Consider the following 24,689-nt stretch of genomic DNA (forward strand, 5'->3'; position numbering starts at 1 on the left):
TAATAATTATGCACACCTGATATAGGGTGTTGATGTCATTAGACCACACCCCTTCTCATTACAGAGATGCACATCACCTAATATGCTTAATTGGTAGTAGGCTTTCGAGCCTATACAGCTTGGAGTAAGACAACATGCATGAAGAGGATGATGTGGACAAAATACTCATTTGCCTAATAATTCTGCACTCCCTGTATATGTTTTTTTGTTGTTTTTGGGTTTTTTTGTAATGCTGAGAGCAACAGAAAAACACTGGGGTACTCAGTGGGATTTTCTGGTAATTTCAGGTAACAAAGCTGAATGTTGACAAAGTCACACTGTGATGTGCAGATTCTGAGGGAGATCTTTATGTCCTTAAGACATTTCTGCAGTTTAACTAACTGGCTTCATGGACAGACGAGGCCAGTCTTTATTTTGAAAAATTCTGGTCAACATAATTAGCCTTTGACTCAGGACTAAAGTGTCTACCCTAAAACTGGTGTGTTATATTGAAATCTGTGATGAGATATTATGCGACTCAATTATGTGATTACTTATTATTATTTATTATGAACTGAATGCGAGCAAAACCAAAGAGATGCTTTTGACCTTCTCCAGTAGGCAGAGGGATCTGGCTGCTTCAGTCACCACCACCATCCATGGGAAGCCAGTGGAGGTAGTTGAGGAGTACAAATACTTGGGAACCATCTGAAATTCTGAAATTCTCTGCCAACACAGAGGAGATTCTTAGGAGGTGCCACCAACAGCTACACCTCAGGAAACTCAACTCCTTTGGAGTCAGCACACCCATCATGATGACTTTTTACTATGCCTTCCTAGAAAGCATCATGACCTTCTCCATTACCTGCTGGTTCCACTCCCTCAGCCTTCAGAACAGGAGCAGACTGCAGCACACTGCATCAGTGTGCTCTAAAATCATTGGCCTGCCTGTCAGAACTCTTGCACAGGTTTTCAGCCAACAGGCCCTTAGACAGGCAGCCAAAATTATTAATGACCCCTCTCACATTCTTCACCCCACATTTCAATGGCTGCCCTATGGTCGGCGCCTCCGCTGCATTTCCTGCAGGACTGAGAGGAGGAGAGCCACCTTTGTCGCCAAAGCCACCCTGTTTTTTAACTCTCACACCCATAAACAGAAAGACTCTTTTTTTATACCGCCGACACTTTATTCAGTTTTAGTCACTTACAGTTATTTATTCACTTATTCAGCCACTTTAATTTCAAAACTGTGTATATACTGTATATTCTAAGTTTTTTTTTTTTTTTTTAATCTCACTCTTATTGCCTGTTTATGCCCTGTCCTTGCAGACACACTGGTGGTCCTGTGCTGGCCCATGTGTGGATTACCTCTGGCAAACGGACTGCGGTATGTGGGTCATGTGTAAGTGGTGTGCAGCCACTGGCCAGTTGCATCACACTGCTGGTCCTGTGCTGGCCCAGAACAGTTTCAATACCAGCCTAATGTGTTCCTTAGTCAAGCCATGTAATAACAACATGCGCCGCAACATAATAGTGCAAAAGTAACATGACAAAACTCTGTTCAGACAGTGAATGGACTGATTCTTATATAGAGCTTTTCTACTCTCCCGAATTACTCAAAGTGCTCTATGCAACATGCTACATTCACCCAAACACACACTTTCTCTAAACTGAGTGCTTCCTAACTATACACATTCGCACTCTCAACGTGCAGACTGGAGGACCCAGGGATCGAACTACTAACCTTCCGATCAGTAGGTGATAAATAAATAGTGCCATCATTGCCAGAGCTGACCAACATCTGGTTAGATACACTCTGCCATGACACCATTCGGTCAGAAGTGCCAGCTTGATGCCAGATCCGGGCCAGACCTGTTTTCTATGAGCCTGGGCCACATAAACCAAACCATAAGCGGGGCAGATATGGCATGCCATCACATAAACAGTGCCATCATTGCCAGGCCTGGTCCATATCTGGATGAAATACCACTTACCATGCCAGAAGTCAGCCAGCAATGCTGGCGTGACACCAGATCCGGGCCAGATCTGTCTGCTATGTGGGTTGGGGATAAATAAAGTCTCTCTGATTCTGATTCTGAATTATACTGAGACACTGCAAAAGGTCATCCATCTCTTTATAAGTTGATTTTAAAGGTAAAATTCAACTGAAATGATGTTTGCATATGTGAAAAGAGCTGACTACATTTGAAAGTACTATATTGCGTTAACATTAATTGTAAGGCATTGTACCAAATGTTTGGTTGCATAACCTGTGGCTTTAATAAAGTTAATGACACAAATCAGTCAATTATTTTCTGTGAATATGTTATTACCACAAACGTTCATACACATGACATTACCAATAAAAACAAAATAATCAAAACTTTCTTTTTTAATGAAATACATTTTGTATAGAACCTATAAATAGGTTTTGATTGATGACATTAATCATCAAAAATAGACGTAAAAAATGAACAGGTCAGTTTAATAGGCAGCAATTACACAGCAGATGAAGACTGATACTGAAAAATAATATCAACATTATTCCCACAAAATAAAAAAAATCCACCCTTAATGAAAATTATCTCACTTAGTCTTGTGTATTACACACTGGTTATATGGAAAATGAGTAAATGTAATTCAGCGAGTCTTGGCGTGAACCTTGAAGGGTTCAGGCACACGTGTAGCTCCGTAAACTCCCTCTGTACTCAGCTCCACTCCATCAGGAACAGAGAAAGTGAACTTCTGCAGCAAGCCGACAAAAAACAGGAACAGCTCCATCTTGGCGAGGCTTTCACCAAGACACACACGCTTCCCTGAAGAATTCACAAACACATACACGTGCAAGTTTACAACCTGTGGATGATGTTTTTTTCTTGTTCAGGTTTTGCTAAAACAAAACACTCATTGTGGGTTTTACCTGCAGAGAAAGGTAGGAATGCTTCTCTCTTCACAAACTTCCCATCAGCATCCAGGAAGTGTCCTGGGTTGAAGGTGTCTGGAGTCTCCCATTCAGTCTTGTCAAACAGCACAGAGGTGAGTACAGGCAACACACTGGTACCCTAGAAAAAAACAGACAAGATAACAAAAAGATGCACTTTAACAACAACACCTGACAGAACAAACATGCAAAGCTTAAAATGTATATTACATGTACCTTGGGTATGTGGTAACCATCCAGGGTTGTATCCTTGGCAGCAATTCTGAGTGCATTGAGAGGAACAATATTTCCCATCCTCTGAATCTCGTGGACGACGGCATCAGTGTAGGGCAGATTTGGTCTGTCAGCCATGGAAGGCTGGCGGGTTTGTCCAATCACGTTATCTATCTCTGCCTGGACTTTCTCTGTGAAAGAGAATCGAAAAAGTTCAGCTTCAACTGTGAGAGAAATTTTTATTTTCCCAAACTGAGGTATGTTTTGTCTTTAAATTCACACATAGTGTGGCCAAAACCATAAGCCCAAGCTTTCTATGGAGCTACTGAGTCCCATAAGATGATTGTTTTTAGTTTGTATTTTTTATTTAATACCTGTTAACTCATTGACAAACTTGGATGGTAGACATGTCTAACAAATATGTCAAAATTCTGGAAGGATTGCTGTAAAACTTTGCACTGACGCTAGTAATCTTGCAATTGTTTCATTCAATTTACTTAATGACTTAATATTCAAGTTTTGAACTTTTTTAAAATCACAAGTTTTTAAAATGTTTAGTAACAATAACACTGTTTTCCAGAAAAGTTATATAATTGTAGGCCTTTCAACGTTAACGCGTCAATGTGAATTAATCTGTCATTATGATTAATGCAATGACAATTTTTTAACATATTTTACCCATCTGGAGCACAGAATGACTCAAAATCCCCAAAATGTCTCTGTCAACGCATTTCGGGCAGTTTGTCCAAAGTTTGTACATTCTGCGCTCCAGATGGGGGTAAATGTGGTAAAAATTTTAATGACGTTAATCGTGATGATGCGTTTGCATTGACAGAACTAGAAAATAGACTTTATTGATTCTGGGGAACAAATTTCTCTCGTGCCATTTTCAGGTTTGGATTTACATTTTCCCAACTATTAGTTTTAAACACAAATAAAAAGCATTCCATTAGTTGTATATGTGGTCTGCTTTTGCTACTGTTAGCATTTATAGTAAATTGTATTAGAGCTACTAGCGTTATGTTCCGACTATTTTAAAGCTCCGGATGAAGCCCAGTACAACACCCACCCTGGATATCAGGATGTCTGATCAAGAAAACCAGAGCCCACAGCAAAGTAGTGGCTGTTGTTTCTGTTCCAGCCAGGAAAAGATCAGCAGAGCACAAAACCAGGTTGGTCTCAGTGAAGCCCAGGTCAGTTTCTTTGAGCTGTTCAAACAAATTAAAAAGTCACATTAGACACAACACAAATTGCTAATTTGTAGAGTGCAGTTTGTGCAATGCAGTGTCCACATACATTCTCCATTTTGATGAGGAAAGTGTCGATGTAGTCTCGGGGATTGTTGTGATCCAGGTCCTTCTTGTGGCTTTTCACCTCCTGAGTGATGAACTCTCTGACTTTGGTAAAATTGCTGAACACTTTGTTATGAGGACCTGGCAAACGCTTCATCACTCCGGGGAATGATTCATAGAGCTTGAGATTTGATGAGAGGAAGCGTTATTCAAAGGACGATAGAGAGAAGAAATCCAACACCCATGCCACAGTGCTGTCTCTCATTCTTTTTGTGACAGAAGGAAATTATTTTGACATACCTGAGCCCATATGGAGCCCTCCAGGTGAAGAATCTCAGACAGATTCTTCAGCATGAGCTGGAAGTTGTGGTCACTGTAGTCAAATCTTTTCCCCATCACCAGCTGGCACGCTATATTAGACACGGTATTGTTGAAGAGGCCTGCTGGCCTAAAAAGTTTACCTGAAGACAAATAGATGATTGTTAAGAAAACATAAATTCTTTGCTTTAGCATTGTTTGTGCAGGATTGTGTGCTTATGTTGCACCTAATGTAAAACACCTTTCTCCTGCTCTATCTCCTCCTGCAGGTATCGGATCTCCTCACAGATACACTGCTCCATGCGGTTTTTCCCCAGGCCGAAGTCTCGTAATGTAGACAAAGCGAAGCGTCTCTGTGCCTTCCATTTTCCACCGTTGCTCATGAACAGACCATCTCAATACACACAAGCAACTTAAGAACTTAACAACCTATGGAGAATAATTTCAACACTGAATGGTACATCAAATAGTGACTTCCAAACCTGAGTTTGCCGAATAAAACCTGTCGCCCATGGGGCTGTACGGTCGATCCACAAAGTTGTCAGCTTGTGTTACCAGAGCTTCTTTTACCATCTTGTATCCAGAGACGATTACCATTTTATCCCTGCCGAAGCAGAAACTGAACACATTCCCGTAGATTTCAGCCAGCTACAAAAAACACAACAAACATGAAGGATATACCACAACATTTGTAATCTACAGAAAGAAATTAGTGGGAAGTGCTGTAATTAGAGGCTGGAAATCTACATGGATACTGACTATCAATCAATATTTCATCTTATCATCCATTTTCTAGAGGTACATCCTGGATTGGTTGCAAGTTTGTCACAGGGCTAACACAGACAGACAGGCAACCATTCACTTTGAGACTATGAGAAATTTCAATTTACCAATCAACCTAATAGTTAGCGAATGCCTTTTTTAAAAGTTAAATCTAAACTTTACACTGTTGAAATTCAAGTGGACTGAAATTTACATAAATTTACATAATTAAAATTCTGGGATCCACAGTTTTTCCATATAATTGTTTGTTTGACCATATTTGAAGAAATTGCTTAGACCTACATCTGCTTATTAGCACTAAGTACCAACTCAGGGCTCGCAAAATCGCTAGCCCGACGTCCCGGGGCTAACGATTTTTTCAGTTGGGCTACCAAAATCTATCTCTGCCCTGCCTGTCGGGCTATCATAGGAAGGAAAAATATATGTCAATGCTTTTGCATTCTTTCGGAAATGTAGCTGGGTAGTTATGTCATTGGCATCTGTGAGCCACTGTCAATATGTGACATATTGAAATCGTTTGAATTTGCGCTTGTTTTTTGCTTCCACTTTGCAATCGCGCGAACTGTGTATAGAGAGAGACAGTACTGATTGGTGAGTGACGATAATTTGCGCACCAATTCCTCTGACATCGTCTTATCAATCGTTAGCTTACTATGCAAACATGACAAGTGAAATCTCCCGCAGCAAGCTTAAACATGTGAGAGGTTGATCGCGCAGAGAATCGCTGAGCGTTATGTGAGTGCGTGTGTAAAAGCAGCAGGATATATATTTTATTTCTGCTGAGCCAAATAAGACAGGTCAGGGTGAAGAAGTGACAGCCAAAGAAAAGCTTACCACAAAACGGAAAAGTTATGACAAATCAGACTATAAGGCAAAAAGAAAGTGCAGCTTTATGGTTTCATGGACAAAAGAATTTCTGTGGCTGCAATATGACGAGCTAAATAACCAGGGGTGCACATAAGTGGTCCACAGGTGCCCATTCGCTGTCAAAATAAAAATCGCGCACAAGATCAGAAGTTGCAACGCGCGTTTGCGTACATAAGATTTTCTGGAGGAGGACAGACGTTTGTTTAGAACTCTTAAAGATGTCGAAGAAGCAAGCTCCTTTAAGCAATTACTTTGGTTTTCCTCCACCTGCAAAGAAATGTCAGGAATCCGAACCACAAAGAAGCGCATATTCTCGGAAAAGTGGTTGCAGGAGATGAGCTGGCTTCAAACAAATGATGAACGCACAGAGATGTGGTGCAGAATGTGCCGTGAAAATCCCACTCTAGCGGACAAAAACAGTGCCTTTTATATGGACGCAAACGCTCGTTGCAACTTCTTATCTGGTGCGCATCTTTTATTTTGACAGCGAATGCGCACATGCGTGTAAATAACATAATGTTCTGCCGGGTGTGTTGTTCTGCCGGTTTCCCTCGATTTCTGAGTCGACAAGCGCATTTGTTACTGGGACCAGTAATTTTAAGAAAGGCCCCCATTAGAACCCATGAGAAATGCAAGAAATGCATTATTGCTCAGTCTGCAATATCTTTCCCAGAACAAACACCAATTGCAAATAACATACTAAAAATAAACCTGAAAAATCTGTTTAGAACAGCGTACTATGTTGCAAAGAGTGAACTACCACTGGCACAATTTAGCAGTCTTTGCAAACTTCAAAAAGCAAATGGCCTAGATCTTGGTTCCACTAGCCTCTTACCCGTGGAAATTTCAAATTCAGAATCTGACACAGACTGATTCATACACAGTTCTTACAAGGTCAAAGAAATTTCTGTTCAATTAGAACCAAGTATTTGAGTTGATGATTGTAATTTTTATACAATGTTGTCATTTGTGTTTCAACAATTTTTTGATTAATATTTTGTTTCCGTTATAATATTATACTTTAATGTATAATAATGTAACGGAAACAAAACAGGAAACAAAACATCAATCAAAAAATTGCTCTCTTTTTTATTCGGGCTACTTAAATTTATTTTGGGCTACCAAAAACTGAAGAGTCCCTGCCCGAAGGGCTACCAGGGATTTTGAAATTTTGCGAGCCCTGCAGCTATAGTTAGTTGTTCTGATAATCTATTAGAGTTGTTTCTGAAGTATTCTCTCCTTTCTGTATTTCAGTAAAAAACAAAACAAAACAAAACAAAAAATCTTGCTGCAGTACAAAATCAAAATCTCAGTTTTGATCCTGATGACTGAACAATGCAGACAGAAGCACACAAGTACACATGCAAACAACAAAGCAGTACTTTAAATTGCACTCTATCCTTAGAACCCCCCTGATATTATACAAGCATGAACCAGTACCTTGTTGAAATAAATATGTGGGTGTTTCTTTCCCACAATCTGGAAATTCCCAATAAAAGGTAAAGCGAATGGTCCCGGTGGAAAATCTCTTGGATTCTTGTTTCTGAGGTGGTACATGATCAGAAGGAGCAAAAACACAGAGAGTAAAACTCCCTCGTTGCTCAGCAAAAAGTTGGAAAACCACATTGTTAAATTCAACAGCAGCTGATTCTTTCCAATCTGGAGATGTGATTCTTTCTGGCAGAAACCAGTGGTTTATAAACCTGATGCTTGATAAAATATTCATCTGATGCAAATGTTTATGACGCACAGTACTAATACTTGTCTGTTCAAAGGTGCTTGTGATACAGTGGTTACATAACAAGCTGGGCTACGAAACACAATCCATTTGCTCAGCTCTGCAGGATGAATTTGTTCAAGGCTTTTGAACTTACATCTACTCAAAGTGTAAATACTGTCCAGTGGTAACAAAAGTCATCTAGTAAATTCATCCTGCAAATTCATATACTTCTGAGTGGAAGTCACATGAACGATGACCAGGAATCATGGTTTTACTGTTTCTTTCGCTATATAGCTAAGATATATTGTCATATTATCAACACAAATATACATAGTATATATGTAGTATGTTGTCACATGGTTTTCATGGACAAATAATAAAAAAGGAGTGCCCTTTGTCCTGATCCTGCATAAAACCTTATCTGTGATCAGATTACAGTACAGGTCTCAATTTCTGACTTGCAGGAGCAGGAGGGAAACTTTTTTTTCTGTTCTTCTCAGGTTAGTGATAAAGTGGTTTGTAAATGGACATACGCACGTTCCCTCACATTTGCACACACGACAGGTTATATGTTTTTGTATGAAGAAATTTTTATTGATTTTTTTTATCCTGCGATGCGCTCTGAGTTCATAGTTAAACACATTTGACCTTCCAAGGGATTCAGAGATTCAGCTGGATATTCATTAAAGTGACTGATTGCTTTCAAATAGTGCAATTATCCAGGGTTCTGCTCATGAATCTGCTTGTTGATATTTGCCTCCACTGAACATTATTTACACTGTGAGTAGATGTAAGGTCACAGAGCCTGATGGGTCTGGATTTGCTTTGCAGACCATTTCACAAACGCTGTTTCTCAAGCACCTTTGAACAGAGAATATTCTATATGAACTTTGTCAAAGTCCATGAAGCATGAACAGGCTTATAAAACCACTGAAAACCACAAACATACGACAAAGAGCGAAGGCAGAATTAAAATTTAAACTTGAATGCACTGTTTAACTGAGTGTATTGAATGAAACTCAAATATATTTAATGAAAGACCAATGTCACAGAGGAACTGGCTCCAATTTCTGTTTTAGAAGTGTAATACATGATGCTAAAAGAAGTGATAACATGAATAAGTTTGCAGAGTAGCAGCACTCCTAAGCAATGAAGACATAATATAATGGAAAATGTACTAGTATTGAACTCCAGGGTTCAGTGCTGTACAATGGATAAAGAAATTTAGTCAGTGTTTCATCACAGACTAAACTAAATGTACAGAACCCTTAGCCGACCTCTAGTATTGCTAAAGGCAATGGAAATATTAGGTGCAGAGAGAAATGATCTCATTTTAAAAACCCACGAAGTCTGTGTATCTTGTAGAATACTAGGTTTTACAAAGTTCCTATCGCATAACGTATTTTTTCTATTTCTTTTTAAAGAAATGGAAATAAATTACCTTTGTTTGTACCTTTATGTTTTGTATTTTGTTTCACTCAGTAATTCATTTAACTTTTAGCTGCTGTTTTTATTTGAGCTGTTGAAACTAAAATCTACTTAGTTTTGTGCTTATAAAAAGGAAATGTAATTTGAATTTCCATCCATCTATCAAATCATTCTAGGGGCGATCGTTGCTCAAGAGTTGGGAGGTCGCCTTGTAATCGGAAGGTTGCTGGTTCGAGCCCCTGCTTGGACAGTCTCGGTCGTTGTGTCCTTGGGCAAGACACTTCACCCGTTGCCTACTGGTGGTGGTCAGAGGGCCCGGTGGCGCCAGTGTCCGGCGGCCTCGCCTCTGTCAGAAGCGAGCAGAAGTATGAAGCAACTATGTTTTCTCTGAGTTGTTAACTTCTGAATTTGGGGCAGTGCCACAGATATGCAATTCATTCCATCTTAAACCAGCCATTTTTTAGAACAGCATTGTTATTCCCTCCTTTAAGACAATTAAACTTATTTTAAACTGTGAAACATCTACTAATCATGTTTGTAAAATATGCCATAGAATTGGCAAAATCTATATTTTAATATACCATTAGTCACTGACAAATCAACCTGGGTATTGACATTTAAAAGACATTCTTAAAGTCAGCAGAGAGTACGAGGAGTCCAAGTTCCAGCCTTTTATTTTCACACAAAGCTTTCAGTGTTATGTAACCTGACATGGGGGCTTGTTTTCCCAGAACTGCAGGTTCTACCCAAATAACATCAGACATACCAAAGCCCTGTCTGCAGAATCAGTGTGGTTCTCCACAAGGATCATCAATACTTTCATCATGGTTTTTCAAGCTCTTTTTGACTGTTTGAATTTTAGTAGTTGGCTGTTGCTTGCTTTTGTATTGCTGATTTTGTTTGATTTGATAAGAAACCGCAGACCTCGTAACTTTCCACCAGGACCCCGGGCTTTGCCTCTTCTAGGAAATGTTTTCACCGGAGTTGACTTCAAATCAATGATGAAGGTGAGCTTAACAATCATGTAAAAGTAATGCATGCAACAGTATGCACATGCATTTTTTCCAGCAGAAGTTTGACTTACACACAACAACGTGGTCCACATGAAGTGCAAAAGAAATCACAACTGCAGAATAACAATATTGCAACTTAAAAGATTTTTAGTCATCACTGTCACACTTTCATACTGTGTCAGCAGTTTCAGTGGGGGATTTGGGAACTTCAATCTCTTAATGAAATATTTGTCATTGTCTACATACTGAAGGTATTACTTTGAAAAAAAATAAATGTTTGTGAAACATTTCTCCTCCTAATTTTTCCTGCTTGCAGCTGGCTGAGACGTACGGTCCTGTGTTCAGTGTGAAGAGAGGCAGTGAGAGGATGGTGTACGTTGCAGGATACAAGATGGTCAAAGAGGCTCTTGTTAATCAGCTGGACAGCTTTATTGATCGACCAGTTCTTCCTCTCTTCCATATTATCTATAAGGGTCTTGGTGAGTATAGGGGCATCAAGGTCTAGGAACTGCCAAACATACCCCCTCCCACCCGCACCACCAAGTGTCATCGGTCTGTCACTTTGACAAAAAGGGCTCATGATGTAACCAAGTATTCTAATTAAATTAAATCTAATCTCTAATTAAATACAATCTGAATATACTTTACTGAAGTATTTGCATTTTACAACTCATATTTTGGAGGGAAATATTACTTTGAAATATTACTCCACTACATGAAACTGTAGTTATATTTTTTGTGGGAAAAACAGAAATATAACTGAGCAGAAACTAATTGTTAGTTATTCTATATAATATTGTCATAGGCATATCTTTGAGCAACGGTTACCTGTGGAGGAAGCAGAGGAAGTTTGCCAACACTCACCTACGTTACTTTGGAGAGGGCCAGAAGGCACTGGAGAAGTACATTGAAGTGGAGTGCAGCTTCCTTTGTGAAGCTCTCAAAGAGGAGCAAGGCAAGTAGAGTTCAGGAATTCACTCAGTTGGGCTGTTTGTTGTGCACTGAAATCATTTCTATAGCAGGATTTCTCTTGACCTGAGTTAAATTTGACATCTTCACAGGAAGACCATTCAACCCACACTACACCATAACAAATTCAGTGAGCAATGTGATCTGCTGTGTGGTCTTTGGGCATCGCTTTGAATACACTGATCCAAATTATCGCAAAATTCTGGAGCTGGACAATGAGGCTATTGTGCTTTCTGGTTCAGCCCAAGCGCAGGTATTCCTTATGTAAACTATTGTAGTAATAACAAAATAAGCTGTGTTGGTCTATTGCTGTTCTGAGAGACTGTCGTCATCAACAGCTCCTTGATGCCTTTCCTGACTTGATGAAGCACCTGCCAGGGCCTCATCAGACTATCCAAAACAACTACAAGGAGCTTTTGGCATTTGTAAAGAAGGAAATAGAAAAGCACCAGGAGGACTGGAACCCTGAAGACCCTCGTGACTTTATTGATACATATCTGTCAGAGATGGAGAAGGTAATATGAAGGCATTTCTAACAAAGCTTATGAATCCTGTTAGGTCAAGAATTGCATGCATTTGCATCCTTGAACAAAGTGAACAAAGTCAGCAGTTTCTGCTCAAAATAGATAGTTTAAAATTTAATTTATATTTACAACTAAAGCACATATCATTGTAAAGAAAAGAAACACACACACACACACACACACACACACACACACACACAAAGTTTTTTCTATGTTAATGTGAGAAAAATGTGAGAAAAAAATGTCAAGACATAAATGCTGCATTACACTTAGTCAGTGCTAATATGACTGGCAAACAGCAAGCCCAGCTTGATAATATATTAACTATATTGTATAAATTATTTTTTCCCTTTATCCCTAGTTTGCAAAGCTACACTATGACATCACAACAGTGTGATTTGTCAGTTGCAACTTTGATGCAGGAACAGCAACAAAATGGGTATATCAGACACACCAAACTGTAATACAAGCAAAAACTGGACTAAAAAAGATTCTAACGTTTTTCAGCGCATTACTTGCTGATGAAATTTGTTTAGTTCTTCACCAAAATACCACTTTTAATTCCCTAAAGAATTATTATCAGTGTCACTTGAAAATTGATAAAATATCTAAATGCTTATATGAACCAGGAGTTTCAATTAGCCATGGTGGTGAATACTCTGAACATGCTTCTGGAGAGTACACCGGAAAATCCAATTAGTTCCCAAAACATAAAAAAATTGTGAAAAATGACATAAAGCTTTCTTAAAATAACTAAGTTAGGGCAACGTATTCATTATGAGTACAATTTGTCAAGAAAATGTAAAACATGCTGTTAAATAATAATATATTTAGTGGTGATGTAAAATAGCCTAAATCAGCTCATCACTTTGAATAATGTCAGTACTTTTTTGTTACATTAGAAACAAATGGATCCCCAGGCTGGCTTCAACCTTGAAACACTGTCGTTATCCTCCCTTGACCTGCTTGAGGCTGGAACAGAAACAACTGCTACCACCCTGCGCTGGGCCCTTGTATTCATGATGACCTACCCAGAGATACAGGGTCAAAGTCTAATCAATAACACTTAACACTGATGTATTTCAGTGAAGGACTGAGACTGTTGATGAGAGTTTAACCATGATGAGCAGTGAACTGTCTGTGTTAGTCCTTACTGTGCTTACATTTTCAGAGAAAGTCCAGGCAGAGATAGACAGAGTGATCGGACAGTCTCGCCTGCCCACCTTGGCTGACAGACCCAACCTGCCGTACACTGATGCTGTTGTCCATGAGGTCCAAAGGTTTGGAAATATTGCTCCCCTGGGATTCCCGAGACGTGCCACTAAGGACACTACACTGGGAGGATACTTCATTCCTAAGGTAAGTGACGATTTACCTGACTCACCCAGAGATGGTTATTTCTAAACAGTTAATATCAAAAAGATTGTAAAACTTATTTTCAGGGCACAGCTACGACTATGATTCTTGCATCCGTGCTGTTTGACAAGAATGAGTGGGAGACTCCAGACGTCTTCAATCCTGAGCATTTCTTGGATTCACAGGGCCAGTTTCGAAAAAGAGATGCATTCTTGCCATTTGCAGCAGGTCATTTTAAATCTACTTTTTTTTTTTGTTCTTTAGCAACAATAATCAGAATTCCCATTTTAGAGAATGACTGCCACCAAAAACAAATACTTCTGTTTGTCACCCCACAGGTAAACGTATGTGTCTTGGTGAGCCCCTGGCCAAAATGGAGCTGTTCCTTTTCTTTGCATCTCTGCTCCAACACTTCACCTTCACTCCTATTCCTGGAGAAATGCCCAGCATGGATGGTGTGTTGGGCTTCACCCACACGCCTCAGGAGTTCAGGATGCAGGCAGCGCCTCGCTGATGTCATTCTATCCAAACATAAAGATCAAGAAGCTGAACCTCTTTATGAGCATACTAGAAACCCAAAGAGAAGCAACACCTTTTATTATATATATTCTGACCTGCAACTGAAAAAAAAGCAACTTTCTTAATGTAACTCTCTTTAAGTAGTCTTGAGGAATAGTTCTCCAGGCTTCTTAAGAACATTCAAAAATCTCTTTTTGATGTTGGCTGCCTTTTAAAAAAAAATTGTCTAGAAGTTGTCGCAGTGTGCCTAACCCCTTATACTATCTACTGTCACTGACTTTCAGTCGGGTTCTTAAGTAATTTACCTCAAGAATGACTTCTTGACATTGATTCTTCCACTATTTTGGAAAATCAGCAACCATATAACAAAAACCTTGATTTTGTTCAACAGCTATTTTATATACAGCTAGAGAACAAATATCATCAACAGCATAGTTTAAACTGGAGTGGCCACAGTGTAGTGATTAAGAGATTAAGGGATGGTGATTGCGGCAGGAAGGACATTTTGCGTAACAATTTGTTTTTTAAATTTGCCAAGTCAAATACACAAAACTACACTTTGATATCAAATATACAAAGCTACACTTTGATGCCAGGATCATGGTCTAGTCGTGATCATTCTTTAAATATTTGGCATCTAAAGCACATATTTGGTTCCATGAGACATTTCTTTTGAACTGTGTGTAATTATGAACACAAGATCCCATTCGATCATAGACAGAAGACAGGGCAAAATTCAAAAAATTCAAAAAAGTGAAAAATTCACACCTCGTAAATTAGACCAAAAAAGTGGAAGATTTTTTTGTAAAAAATTAACTGATCTTCATATAACCTGGCATGCTGCAAATTGCTTTTACAATTTTACAAAGACCCTGTATTTATGGGTATTAATTCAAATGTAGGAGTGCTGCTTTTCTATTTCCTGCTTATGTTTTTAAATGTATTAATCAACACGTTAAGAAATAAAACAATTGCATACTGCGTGCTTATGATTGTCATTTTATTGGTGGCTTTCATGGATTTAGTTGTTGTCTAAAAGCCTCCAGTTCATCAACTATGCAAGGGAGAATATGTGTTCCCTGTATCAAAGCCAGCATTTTAACATGTAGAGAAAAGGACTATTGTGCTATACAAAGTCATTGTATCAAATTCCCCAATAAATTTGATACAAAAATTGTCATATTTAGATTAACATATGCAATGTATGAGCCATGAATGTGTTTGAGAGAAAAGGATTTATGACTTGAAATGTGATTCGTATTTTTTATTATTAGTTGTCAATGTTGTTTTGTTTGTTGGTTGATTGCAGTAATTAGGGAATGCTGGATCACACGGATGTTGGTGGTGTCAGGTAATTGATATTAGCACATTTTCATCTGTGTGTACTGAGGAAAGCGAGCGATGGGGATTTCCATATTTTTTTGTTGACTGCTATTTTCCTTTTGATTACTTTGATCATTTAAATATATTTTGTTCCCGTTATTATGTTAAATTTTGTTGAAAAGATTGTTTTTCATGTATTTTGGATAGGCAGAGAATTTTTTTGGTTGCGTGTCAGACACAGTAATCAAAGCCCGGCCTCAACGCATCACTGACATTTTGTTTGTTTTCCTGGAATTGCCACATGCACAACAAATGTAGAAAACTAGCTAAGTTGAGTTACTAGTTTATTTTATAAGTTGAGTTCCACTTGAAAGCCATTGACTTTAGGTCCTGGATTTGCAGAATTCAGTTCTGCAAGGTTTGTTCAGTCCCGCTCTGACATTAGAACCCCTTATTGTCTTTGTCAGGATGTGTATTTTGTGAAAAAGAAAGTCCACCTTCTTCCCGTTTAGGTATGAGAACAAAGTAAATTAAAAAAAATCACCTGGTTAATAGCAGGTTGTAAAATTAGGCAAATACAACCTCACATGAAAAACAACACATTACATACAGCAGTGACTCATAAGTTATTTAACAAACATTAAGCTAAAATGCAGAAGCAGTTTGGAAAATTTCAAACATCTTTAGTGTTTCCAAATGAATTAAGAAGGTAAAGCTGGTGATCAAATGCACTTAGATGATCATCCGCAAGTATGACTATTTCTTAAAAAAAAAAAAAAGCAGTTGTAGTACTTGTAAAGCATGAAATTATAATTTTGATGCTTTTATAATATTAATTAGAATATTGGGTAGTGTCATTCATTGAAAAGAAAATTGGTTGCCATAATCTTGAGTTCCACGTTTACTCTTGACTAAATTTACTGATATGAATCCAGAATTACTTACTGAGGAATATTCTCCAGCATATTCTGTGATTTATCTACAGCATTGCAACCTTGGATGAAGAGCGGGTTGATGAAGATAGTATTAGTCTTTCTTGCTGATGGTGGATCCTGCTCTGTACAAACTCAGGGCCCTGTTACACAGGGCTTCCTCATCTGAATCAGAGTCTGAAGACAATGAACAGACAAGGAAGCTGGTCCAAACCTCTTCTCGCGAGAAAGGGTGAGATGTTGGCTGATCACCTGTGCTGACCCTAAACCGAGCAGTCAAAAGAAGAGGAAAAAGACGAAGATTGTTTAATACTATAACAGCACTAAGCACCGGTACTGTGGATGTTTGTTTATGATCACTGACTGGTGTTACTGTAATACAAAGTCATTATTTAACTTTTTAAAAATAAATTGTGATATTTGGATTTACACATACATATTTAATCTAGAAAACTATTTTAGTGAGTTCCAGTTGAAAGCCATTGTCTTCCTCTAATTTCCCTATTTGTAAGTCCTGGATTTGCAGGTCTCAGTTATATTATGTACAATGTGAAAGCTACAATGCACAGAGTTTCATTTGTTCTTAAATCTAGTCTAGAAAGCTCTAGACAATGTTGAAGAAAGGCATCTAGCAGATAGTGGTGCTATATGTTTGACATAGCCAAAATAGATTTTGAGACAAGATGGTCACCTTAAAATATCTGTTAAACAACATTTTTTATTCATATACATCTGAAAAATTAGATTTTTAAGACCATTTTGTATACCAGTCTAGTAATTCATTAAAAACTGTAATGTAAAGTGTAATAAATATATTTGCTTTACCAAATTACTTTGTTATTTTGCTTCATACTAACAAGCTGTGCACATCACATGAGCTATTTTGCTAGCTTCAATTCTTCAATAGCTTAATTCAGTATGCTAATCTTTTGTCAGAAACCACAATTGAGATATTGTGGTGGACCACTAGAGGGCTCCACTCATAACCAGTGTTGAGGAAGTATGTTGCTGTGTTTTGTGGCGCGATGTGTTCAGTTGAAGTTGGGAGAGGAACAAAGAAGAAAGATACAGATACAGAAAGGCTGCTCTTCATAGAGGACTCACGCTCCGGGAGATGTTTTCTCGTGGACTCCGGCTCCCAGAAGAGCCTCCTTCCCCCGACCGCTGCCGACAGGCTAGCAGCAAACTGCGGGCTGCAGCTCATTGCAGCTAATGGCTCTCCCATCACAGCGTTTGGGAAAAGGTTGGTGACTGTTTGTTTTCATGGCCAGGATTTCCAGTGGAACTTTGTTGTTGCCGCTAGCTCTGTACCTATCTTAGGTGCTGATTTTCTGTGTGCCCATGGACTGCTTGTCGATGTTGCTAACAGACGTTTAATTGATTCTCTCTCGTTTTCTTCGCTACCCTGTTTTACTTGGGCAGCCGAGCCCCTGATTTGGGCTAATGTAGTGAACACCAGTAATGCTTTTCAGCGTTTGCTTTTAGAGTTTCCATCGCTCTGTCCCTAATTTCTCTAGCATGGTAACGAAGCACGGGGTTGAGCATTATATTCCCACGGGCGGGCCCCCGGTATTCACATGCGCACGCCGCCTCGACCCTACGAAACTGTCCGTCGCTCGGGAAGAGTTTGCAGCCATGGAGCGCCTTGGCATTGTACAGTGCTCGAACAGTGCATGGGCCTCTCAGCTTCACATGGTGCCCAAATCAGTCGGTGGCGGCCATGTGGAGATTTCCGCCGCTGAAATAATGCCACGGAGAATGACCGTTACCCCATCCCCCACATTCAGGATTTTTCCGCCAATCTCGCCGGGACCTCGATTATTTCTAAAATTGACTTGGCGCGGGGGTATCACCAAGTTCCCGTGTGCGCCGAAGACGTTCCTAAAACCGCAGTCATTATCCCCTTTGGCTTGTTCGAGTTTTTGCGCATGCCGTTTGGCCTGAAAGGTGCCGCCCAGACCTTTCAGCGGCTGATGGACTCCGTTTTGTGTGGGCTGCCGTTCGTTTTTGTTTACCTGGACGATATTTTGGTGGCCAGCTGCTTGGCGAGCCAGCACGAGTCCCATCTGCGCCAGGTTTTCCAGCGTTTGGCAGCGCACGGCCTGATTATCAACCCTTCCAAGTGCCAGTTTGGGTTGCCTGTTCTGGATTTCCTCCGGCACCGCTGAGGGTGTGGTTCCGTTGCTGGACAGAGTCCAGGCCGTTTCAGTTTTCCAAAGCTTTAAATGACATTCTTCCTTCCCGCATCATTAAGGATGCTCTGACTACTATTGGACCCTGTATCTCAATTTTAATGAACTCTTCATTGTCATCAGGCTGTGTTCCGACTGCCTTCAAACATGCAGTCGTGCAACCTGATATTAATAAAAGCAACTCTGACGGCAACGCTCTTTCAAATTACAGGCCAATTTATAAACTTAACTTCATGTCTAAGATTTTTCGAAAATATAGTTATCCAGCAACTACAGTCCTTTCTAGAGACAAATGGTGTCAGTGACAAATTTCGATCTGGATTCAAACCTTGTCATAATACTGAGACAGCTTTATTGAGAGTTTTTAACCGCTGATTCAGGGCACCCTGTGGCTCAAGTTTTATTAGATCTAACTTCTGCCTTCGATATGGTTGACCATAATATTCTCCTAACAAGGCTGGTGTCACGGACTGCCGGGGCAGACCGTGTGGAGTGAGTAGAGGACACAAAACTGGACTTAACAACAAAGTAACTGAGGGAAAACCTGAACATAGACTGGGAAACTATGACTCTACTGAGATTTAGACTATGACTAAACAACATACAAACTATGACTTACTATGGCTGGGAAACTCTGACAAGGGGTAGGGGAGATAACACTGACACTGAACACAGCAAGACTGAGGACTAAATACACACATGAGGTGATCAGAGGAAGTGGAGACACATGAGGACACAGCTGACACACATAACCTAATGACAGGACAGGGGAAGTGAAACTAAATGCAATGAACAAAGAACAGAGGACTCTTTCAAAATAAAACAGGAAACATGATGAGACAGACCAAACAGCATGACAACATGAGACGTGGAACACAAAGGGCAAATGAGACTAAGATCCAGGGGAAGGGGAAATGAGGAGATCCAATAAACAGAACTAAGGCTGAACAACTTAGGGGTTTAAGAGAGGTGGATGAGCTTAACCCAAACAATAAATGACAAAACACAAAGACTCAAGTTCTAACTAATGCAAAAACAAGAACTTAACATATCCCCATACTAAAAACAGAAATACACAATATATAATGAACTCAAAATGCTGGGTCACAGACCCAGCCATGACAGCTGGAAGATGTAGTTGGCCTTAAAGGCAAAGTTCTTTTATGGTTTAAATCGTATCTATCAGACAGATCCTTCTCTGTCACCATGGGGAAATACTCTTCCTCTTCTGCCCCGGTTAACTGTGGTGTGCCTCAGGGATCCGTATTAAGCCCTACGCTGTTCTCCCTGTACATGCTGCCCTTGGGACTCATCTTTAAAAAACATAACATATTCTACCACTGCTATGCGGTTGATATCCAAATCTACCTTCCTCTAAACTTGGATGCCCCATCTCCTCTCTTGCCTTTGTTCAACTGTCTGCGAGAGGTTTAAAATTGGCTATCCCAGAATTATCTTGTCTTAAATGAAAGCAAAACAGAAATGATTATTTTCGATAGCCACATTCCCCAGGGCCAGCTAACCAATACACTGGGGTCTTTCACCAGCCACCTCTCTCCTTCTGCCAGAAAACTTTGAGTACTCCTGGATAGTTCTTTTAAATTAGAGAAGAAATCCACTGTGGTAAAAACTAGCTTTTATCAATCACGGCAAATTTTCAAAGCTAAGCCCTATTTACCACATAAAGAACTCAAAAAACTCATCCATGCCTTAATCACTTGCAGATTGGACTATTGCAACACTCTTTACCTGGGCCTCCAACTCTCCCTCCTTCAGCGCCTGCAATTAGTCCAAAATGCGGCAGCTGGCCTCTTAACCGGCTCTAGAAGACATGAGCTCATCACCCCCATACTCCCTAACTTGCACTGGCTTCCTGTCAAATATCACACTGATTTCAAAATCCTTCTGCTCACTTTTAAAATTCTAAAAAACGTGGCCCCTAGCTACCTAACTGATCCCCTTGATCTGTACAACCCAAAGAGAGCACTAACATCCTCCAGCCAACTGCTTCTAATGCAACTAAGGCCTCGTTTAAAAACCAGAGGTGACCGTGCTTTTGCCATTGCCACCCCTAGACTCTGGAATAATCTCCCAGTTGATATCCGTACATCGGAATCAATTCAATCATTCAAATCACGCTTAAAAACTGTCACGGCGAGTGGAAGAGCCGTGTGAAAAAAGGAAAAAGAGGATCCAAGCGCAGGCAGTCGTGAAGGTGTGACGGTGATTTATTGACACAAAATATAGAGAGGCAAATGACAAAATGGAGAACTAAACTATACTGGGACAACTAAACTACAGAGCATGAACAAGAAAACGAACCTGAACATAAAGCGAGGTGGACGACGGTACAAGATGGTGACAGCAGGGAACACACGGAAGAAACATGGTGGATACACAGCTGGGAATAATCAACAAGACGAGACAGAGGTAAAACTGAACACACTCACATGAGACGCAGACCTTCACAATAAAACAGGAACAAGAAACCATCACACTAAGACGCAGACTCGACATAGAGAGACAGATAGAAAAAGACACATGGAACTAAACTAAACCTGCAAAAACATGATAACTCAAAATACTGGGTCAAACTGACCCAGAACCGTGACAGTACCCCCCCCCCCAAGGGCTGGCTCCCGACAGCCCAAAACAAAAAAACAGAGCACCAGACCAGGGCGGGCGGAGGGGGTCCAGGAAGGAGGGTCCGAAACAAAAAACAAGGAGCACAAGAGTCCAAACACACAAGAAAACAGTCCAAGAACACAGGAAAACAGATCAAAAACAAAACCAAATCAGAGCTCAACAAGAGTCCATGAAAAGTTCAGGGGGCCGACCGTGCACACAGCAACGGCGGCGACGGGCGAACATTTCCGGAGGCCGACCGTGCACACGGCAACGGCGGCGACGGGCAAACAGTTCTGGAGGCCGACCGTGCACACGGCAACGGCGGCGACGGGCAAACAGTTCTGGAGGCCGGCCGCTTGGAAGGCAGTGACGGCTACTGAGCAGGTCCGGAGGTCGGCCGCGATGCCAGCGGCGGCGACGAACTCTTTCCGGAGGCCGTCCCCGAAGGCCATGATGCCAACTTAGAGGCCTGGAAAACGGCCGGCAGAGGCGAGGCGGAACAGGTCGAGCTGGCTCAGACGGCGGTGTGGCAACCGCAGGACCAGATGAAGACACGGAGGCAGGACCAGACGAAGGCACGGAGGCAGGACCAGACGAAGGCACGGAGGGCACGGTGTAGAAGTCACAGGGGATGATTCAGCAGGTGATGGCTGAACAAACTTCCCCAGACCGTCAGCAGACGTGAGGATGTGCTTGCTGGGTCCTCCAGGACCCCCAGCAGATGAGGCGTGGTGCTGGGTGGGCTCCTCGGACCCACCAGCTGACTTGGCTTGAAGCTGGACGGGCGACTCGGGCCCTCCAGCAGACGACACTTGAGGCTGGACGGGCGACTCGGGCCCTCCAGCAGACGACACTTAAGGCTGGACGGGCGACTCGGGCCCTCCAGCTGACGGCACTTGAGGCTGGCTGGGTTCTCCCGAACCCCCAGCTGACGACACTTGAGGCTGGCTGGGTTCTCCCGAACCCCCAGCTGACGACACTTGAGGCAGGATGGGCTCCTCAGGCCCTCCAGCTGACGAGGCAGGACGCTGGCTGGGTTCACCTGAACCCCCAGCTAACATGACTTGAGACTGGACGGGCTCCTCTGGCCCTCCAGTGGAAACAGACACTGAAGCAGCAGGTACGGAGACCTCTGCCAGTGTGGACACTGGCTGGGACTGAGCAGCACAGTGGCTAGACTCAGGCAGCAACAGTGGGATGCAGTCCTCAGAGGGCTGAAAGTGTTCCCCAATACACTCAGCAGAGGACGGAGGCGGACGGGTGAACTCACTTGAACTCTCAGGGGGTGCTGAGAGCTGAGACTGTTCTGGTGAGTTCTCCGGTGAGGCTTCTGGCGCTGGCGTCTTGACCTCTAGGGGTCCAGAGTTGGCTGGTGACTGACACCCAGCCTCTGGGGAGGCCCTTGAGGGAGCAACTGTCTCTGACATGGCCAGCTTAAGAGAACCAGCAGATATTGTGGTGAAGTGTGTTCCCTGCTTTGAATGAGACAGTGAGGATGGTGGCTGAGTAAATGAGCGGGCAGACAGCTGAACTGGTGGCGACAGAGCAATAGGCAGCGAAGCGGCTACAGACTGACCTACAGGTAGCGGAGACGATGGTAGTGGAGTCGTAATGAGAGGTGGAGTGGCTGACTGAACGGAGGGCAGCGCGGCTGCTGACTGAACTGAGGGCAGCGCGGCTGCTGACTGAACTGAGGACAGCGCGGCTGCTGACTGAACTGAGGACAGCGCGGCTGCTGACTGAACTGAGGGCAGCGCGGCTGCTGACTGAACTGAGGGCAGCGCGGCTGCTGACTGAACTGAGGGCAGCGCGGCTGCTGACTGAACTGTTAACTGAATTGCAGACCCAACGTTAAACTGTGGTGAAAGTGTGGATGGGAAAACATTATCAGGAAAAACTGTTTCGGTGAGGTTTACAACTTCCCCTGAATGAATCAGTGCAGGTGAAAAAGGGTCCCAAACATTACCATTCTCTAAATTCATAATACCAGGCTTGGAAACAGAATGGAAACAGTCATTAACACAGAGCGTGGGTTTAGGAGAAACAGTCTTTGAAGCAGTGGCCATGGGTGAGACGGAAAAATTATTGTTATCTTCAGAAGATACACAAAAAATAGCTCCAGAAAACACAGTCACAGAGTCTGATGCAGCAGAAAAAGTGTCCCTTTCACTCACCACAGCCGATTGTTTACATGTCCCGACATCCGGCTGTGGGGTGCCACGCCGACGGCACAAACGTCGCTTTTTTCTCGGAGACGGCTCCGACAGGCCGGGTAATCCCTGCACGAGCGGATGCAGAGTCCAATAGCCAGGGATAACTGGACATAAGGTGTTGTAGGTCGGCTTCCACAGAGTAAAGAGAGGCTTCTCCCTCATGCTCTAACCACTGGTAAATTAATTTAGAAGCAGAGTCGATAACGGCCTTCTGAAGCTCCCTGGGTGGGGTGACTGCCGCTGGATCCATAACTGGCTGGTCCGTACTGTCACGGTGAGTGGAAGAGCCGTGTGAAAAAAGGAAAAAGAGGATCCAAGCGCAGGCAGGTGTGAAGGTGATTTATTGACACAAAATATAGAGAGGCAAATGACAAAACGGAGAACTAAACTATACTGGGACAACTAAACTACAGAGCATGAACAAGAACACGAACCTGAACATAAAGCAAGGTGGACGACGGTACAAGATGGTGACAGCAGGGAACACACGGAAGAAACATGGTGGATACACAGCTGGGAATAATCAACAAGACGAGACAGAGGTAAAACTGAACACACTCACATGAGACGCAGACCTTCACAATAAAACAGGAACAAGAAACCATCACACTAAGACGCAGACTCGACATAGAGAGACAGACAGAAAAAGACACATGGAACTAAACTAAACCTGCAAAAACATAACAACTCAAAATACTGGGTCAAACTGACCCAGAACCGTGACAAAAACACACCTGTTCAACTTAGCTTTTGAAGCATATAAGTTCGACTTTCATTCTGCCTGCACTACACCATGTAATGTAATTTTAATTGTAACTGTACTATTTGTTAATTGTTCTACCCGCTTGGCGGTTTTATTGTGAAGCACTTTGATGTACACTAGTCTTTTAAATGTGCTATAGAAGGGGATGGATGGCAAGGGAAGTGTACAAAAATGGAAAACAGTTTCAGACAGTAGATGCCCTTCATGTGGCCATCACCACTTGGAGAAATGTTCCCACTCATCTCATGGAAGCACTAGCGTCAAGCATTCCGCAATGAACTTTTGAAGTGATCAACAATAATAGTGGAACTATTCATTACTGAGTTCATGTTTGAAACTTTAATTTCTGTTTTAGCGGAGTTTATGGGTTTTTTGGAGGTGTGGTCCTAAACTTTTGATCAGCTGTAAACAGTCTGTTTCTGTTGTTTTCAATAAATTACACGCTCAAAAAATGTTTTGTCTCACTCCCATTTCTTTTTGTTGCATGTTGAAGCTCTACTTGGAACCTTCTTAGGATCCAATCATGCAAAATTTGAGTTTTTGCCATTTTTCAAGTGGACTTAAACTTATTTTTCAAGTGGACTTTTGATCGGGACTGTATAAATCTTTACTACCATTTCAACTTGGTTGTCAGCACCGGAATAATCACTGCCAAGAGTAGAAATAACACTTGATTTTGTGTGGTTCATTCATTTGTCTAATATATTTTTGATTAA

The 24,689-nt window shown here is 41.5% G+C and overlaps 2 protein-coding genes across 2 annotated transcripts; one reads left to right on the plus strand and one right to left on the minus strand.

The window, feature by feature from the left end:
• Positions 1-1,206: 1,206 nt before the first annotated feature.
• LOC146362024 (cytochrome P450 2J6-like) lies at positions 1,207-8,079 on the minus strand. The gene is made up of 9 exons (XM_084921173.1): positions 7,834-8,079; positions 5,226-5,391; positions 4,985-5,137; positions 4,726-4,886; positions 4,430-4,606; positions 4,203-4,341; positions 3,137-3,324; positions 2,900-3,041; positions 1,207-2,795 (listed from the first exon to the last, which is right to left on the minus strand). The coding sequence occupies exons 1-9, from the start codon at positions 8,017-8,019 to the stop codon at positions 2,620-2,622; spliced, it is 1,488 nt and encodes a 495-aa protein (XP_084777299.1). The 5' UTR covers positions 8,020-8,079; the 3' UTR covers positions 1,207-2,619.
• Positions 8,080-10,272: 2,193 nt separating this feature from the next.
• On the plus strand, positions 10,273-14,903 carry LOC146362025 (cytochrome P450 2J2-like). Its single transcript, XM_084921174.1, has 9 exons — positions 10,273-10,548; positions 10,871-11,033; positions 11,360-11,513; positions 11,620-11,776; positions 11,862-12,038; positions 12,950-13,091; positions 13,219-13,406; positions 13,490-13,631; positions 13,742-14,903. The coding sequence occupies exons 1-9, from the start codon at positions 10,366-10,368 to the stop codon at positions 13,915-13,917; spliced, it is 1,482 nt and encodes a 493-aa protein (XP_084777300.1). The 5' UTR covers positions 10,273-10,365; the 3' UTR covers positions 13,918-14,903.
• The last annotated feature ends 9,786 nt before the right edge of the window (positions 14,904-24,689 follow it).

This window comes from Perissodus microlepis, chromosome 23 (assembly GCF_051167445.1).
Source record: "Perissodus microlepis isolate ML-2025 ecotype Zambia chromosome 23, ASM5116744v1, whole genome shotgun sequence".
Lineage (NCBI taxonomy): Eukaryota > Metazoa > Chordata > Actinopteri > Cichliformes > Cichlidae > Perissodus > Perissodus microlepis.

What these genes read in the sequence shown, in the direction of transcription:
- LOC146362024 (XM_084921173.1), bottom strand. Translation starts at nt 8,019, where the DNA reads ATGTGGTTTTCCAACTTTTTGCTGAGCAACGAGGGAGTTTTACTCTCT. An exon ending in GTTTTATTCGGCAAACTCAG is followed by an intron (nt 5,138 to 5,225) that starts GTTTGGAAGTCA and finishes GTGTGTATTGAG; the next exon opens with ATGGTCTGTTCATGAGCAAC. An exon ending in CAGACATCCTGATATCCAGG is followed by an intron (nt 3,325 to 4,202) that starts GTGGGTGTTGTA and finishes TCTCTTTCACAG; the next exon opens with AGAAAGTCCAGGCAGAGATA.
- LOC146362025 (XM_084921174.1), top strand. Translation starts at nt 10,366, where the DNA reads ATGGTTTTTCAAGCTCTTTTTGACTGTTTGAATTTTAGTAGTTGGCTG. An exon ending in ACTTCAAATCAATGATGAAG is followed by an intron (nt 10,549 to 10,870) that starts GTGAGCTTAACA and finishes TCCTGCTTGCAG; the next exon opens with CTGGCTGAGACGTACGGTCC. An exon ending in TATTATCTATAAGGGTCTTG is followed by an intron (nt 11,034 to 11,359) that starts GTGAGTATAGGG and finishes ATATTGTCATAG; the next exon opens with GCATATCTTTGAGCAACGGT.